At 46.5% G+C, this 6,982-nt stretch overlaps 2 protein-coding genes across 2 annotated transcripts in view; both read left to right on the forward strand.

Annotated features, from left to right (window-relative positions):
* The first annotated feature begins 101 nt into the window (after positions 1-101).
* Positions 102-3,688, forward strand: LOC108228845 (serine/threonine-protein phosphatase 6 catalytic subunit-like). Its single transcript, XM_017404469.3, has 7 exons — positions 102-579; positions 1,255-1,350; positions 1,427-1,492; positions 1,917-2,058; positions 2,124-2,203; positions 2,842-3,051; positions 3,121-3,688. The coding sequence occupies exons 1-7, from the start codon at positions 505-507 to the stop codon at positions 3,367-3,369; spliced, it is 918 nt and encodes a 305-aa protein (XP_017259958.1). The 5' UTR covers positions 102-504; the 3' UTR covers positions 3,370-3,688.
* A 652-nt stretch (positions 3,689-4,340) lies between these two features.
* scai (suppressor of cancer cell invasion) overlaps positions 4,341-6,982 on the forward strand; it is a 9,417-nt gene continuing 6,775 nt past the window's right edge. The window contains exons 1-4 of the mRNA XM_017404470.3: positions 4,341-4,553; positions 5,744-5,853; positions 6,393-6,488; positions 6,597-6,683. Of these exons, the coding sequence (XP_017259959.1) occupies positions 5,747-5,853; positions 6,393-6,488; positions 6,597-6,683 (290 nt within the window). The 5' untranslated portion in view covers positions 4,341-4,553; positions 5,744-5,746. The remainder of the gene's footprint in view (positions 4,554-5,743; positions 5,854-6,392; positions 6,489-6,596; positions 6,684-6,982) is intronic.

Raw genomic sequence — 6,982 nt, forward strand, 5'->3', positions numbered from 1 at the left:
GGGAGAGGGGGAGCAGGAGGAGGAGTAGGAGGAGAGGGGGAGGAGGGGGAAGATGACGATGAGGAAGATGAAGAGGAGGAGGAGTAGTGCTGAAGAACTGAAACACATCAGATTCACCAGTTATTGATCCTGAGTCACGTGACTTATTGATCCCGGATCACGTGGTTTAATCCCCAGCTCGTGGCAGGAGAACTGATATTATTACCTGATACAACATTCACCTTTAACTTGTTTGTCAGCTGTTATAAACATCAGTTAAACATATAAATCTGCTCTTTGTGTTCACAGTAATGAATTATCAACATTCTGAAATATAATAATTCAAATAAAATAGTTTATTTTCTGTCCCTGCAGTTCTCACCGTGTCCAGCAGGTGGCGGTAAGGCTCCCATCAGAGTCTTCCTGAGGAAGAAACAAAAAGAGGAAGAGGAGGAAACCGAACAGACAAGGAACCTGCCAGCTGGCTAACCAACTTTATCATTCTTTAAATTTATCGTCCTGATTATGGCGCCTTTAGACCTCGATAAATACGTTGAAATCGCCAAACATTGTAAATATTTACCTGAGAACGACCTAAAGGTGAGCCGGAGCCGCTGCAGTTAGCATTAGCATTAGCATCAGTTCTGCGGTTAGCTGCGGAAGCTAACGGCGCGACTGAAGAAGTGTTTAAGAACCTAAACTAGTTACACCTTGGAGGTATTAGTCTGTGTTGTTTTACTGCAGATATGTGAGCGTGACAGAATGCGTGAATTATGAATGATTTGGTGAAAACATGAAGAGCAAAGAGGGAGCTAAAGCTCGGAGCTAACAGATGCTAACAGCCGCTCAGACGATCACCTTCATCGGTGTAAACTTGGACTTTCAGCCGCTCAGATATTCAGTTATTCATTTTATTAAAGCTCAAAGGTGAGCTGGACGGTTTACGGATTTAACTCTTAAATTAACAGAACTGAAAGTTAATATTTTTAAATGAAAACATCGTTAGTTGTTGGTTTGTTTTTATTGTTGCTCCATAATAAAACAGCTGAATGAAAAGTAAATAATCATTTGTTGTTTTTGCCCCAAAAACTATTTAAATTTAATATTTCCCTGTCTGTTTTGTCTCCCATGTGTAAAAAAACAGAAAATATTGTTATAAACCTGTCATTCTGGACTTATTAAAGTTTGTTTTTGACTTTTTAAAAGCTCTGATGGTGTTTTTTCTGTCAGTCTCAGGCTTTAATCCCTGATCTTCTTGAATGTTTTCCTCTGTAGAGATTATGTGATTATGTTTGTGATTTGCTGCTGGAAGAGTCCAACGTTCAGCCGGTGGCCACGCCGGTGACGGTCTGCGGAGATATTCACGGTCAGGTGGGTCAGATCTTCACCCAGCTTTAACGCCTCTGTTTGTTACAGAATAAACTCATTTGTCTTTATTTGTGTCCAGTTTTATGATCTGTGTGAACTCTTCAGAACTGGAGGCCAAGTTCCCGACACAAACTACGTTTTCATGGTGAGACCCGACCCGTAGCTCCAGCAGGATTCATCTGATGGTCTGAGCTTCTGAAGATGTGCTGACAGATGAGCAGCTTCACATAAATCTGTAAAAATGTCAGCATCGTAGCTGAAAGCAGAGCAGAAATCTGCTTCCAGGCTGGAACCCAAAGCTGGACGGTTTGTTTTTTTCAGCTCCTGACGGCTTCACAGCTGTTTGGGTTCAGAAACCAACATTTTGATTTAGAGTTAACTAAGACTGACAGTTTAATTTAGTCCTGTTTTAATCAACAAACTAGTTTTCTGTGTTCAGATCTTAAAGGTTTAGTGAATAAACTGAATCTGAACCGGGTCCTGCTCAGCTGCGGTTTCTTTCAGAAGCTCAGGGAGGATTTCAAGCTGCTGTCGTAAAGTTTCTGTTCTCAGCTGCTTTCTGTCTGCAGGGAGACTTCGTGGACAGAGGATATTATAGTTTGGAGACGTTCACCTACCTGCTGGCTCTAAAAGCCAAGTGGCCCGATCGGATCACGCTGCTGCGAGGAAACCACGAGAGCCGGCAGATCACTCAGGTCTACGGCTTTTACGGTACGTTACCGTGGACCAACGAGCCCCGGTGTTCTGCTCTTTTATTTATTTCCTGTTTCTTTTAGATGAATGCCAAACTAAATATGGAAACGCCAACGCGTGGAGATACTGCACCAAGGTGTTCGACATGCTGACTGTAGCTGCTGTGAGTTCCTTCTTTCTCTCTTTGCTTTCGTTTGGTTCTGGTTCTGGTTCTGCAGAAAAGAGTCACGATGAGTTCATGTTCAGTGGGAAACGGGAGGATTTTAAATGTTTGAGTCCATCCCAGTAACTCGAACAGCAAATCTGCCTCTAAAGCCAAGATTTCTAACAGAAATAATCCTCTTAATTTCCTTTAAAGCGGATAATTTTTCTGTGCTGGGAAATCCCTTCGTATAACGTGAAACTCCTTGTTAAAAACGTGGATTCTGGACGACAACAAATCACTGAAGTTCTTCAAGCTGCGGCTCGTTTTGAAGCTTCAGAGAATTTAAAAAAGAATTAAAACTCAAAGGTTGAATTTAATGTTGATCAGTTTTAAATTCTTCAACTTTTTCATCTTCAGGAGTTTTATGAACTTTGTTATATTTTAATTTCTTTGTGTTTAGTTGAGTTTCTGAGTTAATTTAGTTGCAGTGAAGAAGGAAAGTCTCATCTGTGACTCGGTGGATTGTTTTAGGAGGTTTTAGAATAAAAAGGATGATTCTGGGACTCAAAAAGGCGTCGATTAGAAAACATCTGTCTAGTCGGGAGGTTGAGTAAAACATCTGGATGAACCGGGACCTCTCTTAAACCTGATCCCAGCTGATCGACGAGCAGATCCTCTGCGTCCACGGAGGCCTCTCGCCCGACATCAAGACCCTGGACCAGATCCGGACCATCGAGCGCAACCAGGAGATTCCTCACAAGGGGGCCTTCTGTGATCTGGTCTGGTCCGACCCGGAAGACGTGGACACCTGGGCCATCAGTCCCCGAGGGGCCGGCTGGCTGTTCGGGTCAAAGGTCACCAACGAGGTACGCTGAAAACCGATCCCTGCCGTTAAAAACGTCCCGCCGCCCGACCTTCTTCTTCTTCTGTTTCAGTTTGTCCACATCAACAGCCTGAAGCTGATCTGCCGGGCCCACCAGCTGGTCCACGAAGGATACAAGTTCATGTTCGACGAGAAGCTGGTGACCGTGTGGTCGGCCCCCAACTACTGCTACCGCTGCGGGAACATCGCCTCCATCATGGTCTTCAAGGACGTCAGCAGGAGAGAACCCAAGCTGTTCCGAGCCGTGCCGGACTCGGAGCGCGTCATTCCCCCCCGGACAACCACCCCCTACTTCCTGTAACACTTCCTGGCTCTGGTTTTAACTTTATTTATGCGCAGCAGAAACGTTTCTCGGGAGGGTTTGTTTACGTCCCGCAGGAAGAAACCGTCAGCTGGAGGTGGCAGCGCGACGGTTTCCTCTGAGCCCAGCCTTAATTATTTATTCTTTGACAAAGATCAGTTTTTAAGAGTCTGTGAAGCTGGTTTTTAGTCCCGTTTCTCTTCGGTTTCACCTGCGACGAGCTGCTGCAGGATTTCTAATCACTGATCTGTGATCAGTTCAGAAAACTGATCCTTCTGGGTTCCCTGGTTTTGTAATCTGAATAAAATCTTTCACTAAATGTTCCGAGTTGTTAATTAAACCCTGTGATGCTGATCGAGGATCTTCTGATGCCTGAAGTCAGAAATAAACCATTTTTATCAAAAAGTTCTTTAAGATCTACAGGAAGCCTTTAATTATTTTTATGTAAAAACAGAAGAATTTAGGGTAGAATTAATAAATGCTGGTTCTGTTTTCAGTATTTTTAGTTTTTACCAAATGAAACTGAAAGGTTTTATTAAAACAGAAAACATTTAGATGATTTGTAGAAACATTAATTCTTTTACAGATAATTTTTTTGTAAATCACCACAAACCTGAATAAACTTATTTTTTACAGAATCCAGTTTCTGCAGCTTTGATTAACAGAATATCCTGATTTTAGTTTAGTTTCCTGTTGATTTATGAAATAATTCCTTACAGATATGAAATATTTAATGTTTATAGATGACATCTTTGTAATAATAAATAATTTTAGATGTTCAGTTAAATTAGTTTTATGTTTTCAGAATCTGTTTTTACTAAATAAAGCAGCTGAAGTCCACCTGCCGGCGGTTCCGGTTCTGTAGGGTCTGATCCCACATGTTTTGGACCTCTCAGGTTCGGTTCTGAGTGAAACGGAAACAGTTATTGTGAAGGGCGTGCCCCGGAAGCAGTTAGCAGCAGCTAGCGGCCGTCCTCCGGTCTCCTCCTCGGCTGGCTCCGTGACAAACGGCACCTCCGGCTCGCTGCTCGCGGTACCGGGCGGTCCGGCCGAACTCTGACCCAGTGGGATGGTAACGGAACCGGGCTTCACGGACGGAGCCGCGCGCGCCTTCAGCGGAGCCCAGTGAGGAGCTTCATCCATCCTCCTCATCCTCACCAGCATCATCATCATCGGCTGCAGAGGTGAGCAGAACTGGACCAGAACTCCTCCGTGACCCGGTTCGGATGTTCCAGATGTTTGATTGATCCTTTATTCTGACAGAACATCCGGTTTAAAGTGAATGAAAGGTTTAATTTCTGCTGCAGGTTGGACGTTTATTCTGCTTCTATTCTCAGTTTGTCTCCATCAGCAGCAGAAATATTTTATTCATTAAAGTTAAAAACATTCAGATCAAACAATAAACATCAGGTAGATGACAGGCAGACAGGCAGAGCAGAAAGGAAGCCTCAGACAGGGAGCTGGTTGCCATGGTGATTCCCAAGCTGGACCAGGTTTAGACCTTACTGGACCAGGTCCAGAGCTCCAACAGGACCAGGTTTAGAGCTCCAACAGGACCGGGTTTAGAGCTCCAACAGGACCGGGTTTAGAGCTCCAACAGGACCGGGTTTAGAGCTCCAACAGGACCGGGTTTAGAGCTCCAACAGGACCGGGTTTAGAGCTCCAACAGGACCGGGTTTAGAGTCGGGGTTCTGATCCAGATTCAGGTTCGATGGGTCTTTGTTTAGTCCAAACACGGCCAACAGATCCAGTAATTATCTAATCAGTGCAGCTCTGATGGTTCTGTGTGGTTCTGGCCCGGTGTTCGGGTTCATTGTTCCGATGCTTCTCTGAGTCCAACAGAACCCGTCTGAACGGCCTGAAACTTTTGCACGGAGCGTACGTGAGCGCAGCTTCGGTTCTGACCCGACCTGATTGCAGAGTGAAATCTGGGACAAGCGGTTAAGTCTAAAAAGGAAGAACACGTGGCGCCGACCCGCCGTGGGACGCCTGGAGAACCTCTGAGCTGAGCTGAACAGAACCTTCTGTTACAGAACCAGAGGTTCTTTTATTTGATCTTTAACGGGTCTGTGGTTCTGCAGCTCAGACTTCAGGAACATTCAGAGTTCAAGCGCTGTTCAGAGTTCCTGGTGGTTCCAGGGGTTCCCGTGGTTCTGGTGGTTCTCCGTGGTTCCCGGTGGTTCCCCTGGTTCCCCTGGTTCCCGTGGTTTCCATGGTTCTGGTGGTTCCCGTGGTTCTGGTGGTTCCTGTGGTTCCCCTGGTTCCCCTGGTTCCTGGTGGTTCCCCTGGTTCCCCTGGTTCCCGTGGTTCCTGGTGGTTCCCGTTGGTTCTCCATGGTTCCCCTGGTTCCTGCAGCTGTGCGGTGTGTTCTCAGGTCATGACGGGAGCCGAGGCTGACGATGACATCCCGTTAGGAGAGAGGAAGACCGTCACCGACTTCTGCTACCTGCTGGACAAGTCCAAACAGCTCTTCAATGGATTAAGGTCAGTCGGAACCGCCCGTAGAACCCGTCGGTCCGGTCCAGTTTCAGGGACCAGTCATCCATCTTCATGGGTTTAATGTAGAAACAGAACAAGAACGTCTGCTGTTCTCAGATGATTCACGGTTTCTCAGCAGAACCGTAGCTGTTAGATCAGCTGTTAACCACAACAAGCTGAACAGACGGGTCACATGGGGGGGGGCGGTCCCCCAGCGTCCCCCAGCGTCCCCCAGCGTCCCCCAGCGTCCCCCAGCGTCCCTCCAGCTGCAGGCAGATGTTCCCTCACATCTTCCTGATGGATCCACAGCTGCAGGGAAACGTTCTAAAAGAAACGATTAAAATCAGCTGATCTGTTCCTCCTATAGGAGCTCAGGCTTCAGTCACATGACATCATCATCATCATCATCAAACCAGGAGTTTATCTTTCTAACATTTGATCGGTTTAACAGATGTTCATCTGCTGACAGCTGACGTTCAGTCTGAGAACGTTGTTCTGTCAGAACGTGTGAGTGACGCTGCCTGTCTCTGGTGTCTTTGCTGCAGGGACCTTCCTCAGTACGGACACAAACAGTGGCAGTCCTACTTCGGACGGACGTTTGACGTCTACACCAAACTGTGGAAGTTCCAGCAGCAGCACAGGTTCTTCACAGGGTTCCTCACAGGGTTCCTTTTAAAAGCTGCGGTTTAGATCCATGAATAAGAGTATTTGAGCAGCTGTTCATCTGTTCTTCCTGTTTCTGCTGACAGGCAGGTTCTGGACACCAGGTACGGCTTGAAGAGATGGCAGATCGGAGAAGTCGCTTCCAAAATCGGACAACTTTATTACCACTATTAGTGAGTAGGAGGGGAACGGTTCTAGATGTAGACGCAGGAACACAGACCAGCTGTGACCCTGAGCTGAGACAGGAACTGACCTCGAAGCAGGTTTCCTGCTCACGCTGCAGCTCTCAGCTGGTGTTCTGTCAGTAGAGATGTAATGTCTGACTCCACACCATGACAGCGCCTCCGCCGTGCCTCGCTGAGGATGGTTGGATGTAGGAGAGTAAAATCTGAGCTGCAGGTTCGGTTTAATGAAAACAACCTGAAGGAGAACCGCTGAGGTAAAGTCCTGTTTCTTCTTCCCCCCCCTCCCC

The sequence above is a fragment of the Kryptolebias marmoratus genome, linkage group LG14, assembly GCF_001649575.2.
Source record: "Kryptolebias marmoratus isolate JLee-2015 linkage group LG14, ASM164957v2, whole genome shotgun sequence".
NCBI lineage: Eukaryota > Metazoa > Chordata > Actinopteri > Cyprinodontiformes > Rivulidae > Kryptolebias > Kryptolebias marmoratus.

Bases quoted from the DNA above. Each gene is read 5' to 3' on its own strand.
- LOC108228845 (XM_017404469.3), top strand. From the start codon at position 505: ATGGCGCCTTTAGACCTCGATAAATACGTTGAAATCGCCAAACATTGT. The intron at 580-1,254 runs GTGAGCCGGAGC...TTTCCTCTGTAG, and splicing joins TACCTGAGAACGACCTAAAG to AGATTATGTGATTATGTTTG. The intron at 2,204-2,841 runs GTGAGTTCCTTC...ACCTGATCCCAG, and splicing joins ACATGCTGACTGTAGCTGCT to CTGATCGACGAGCAGATCCT.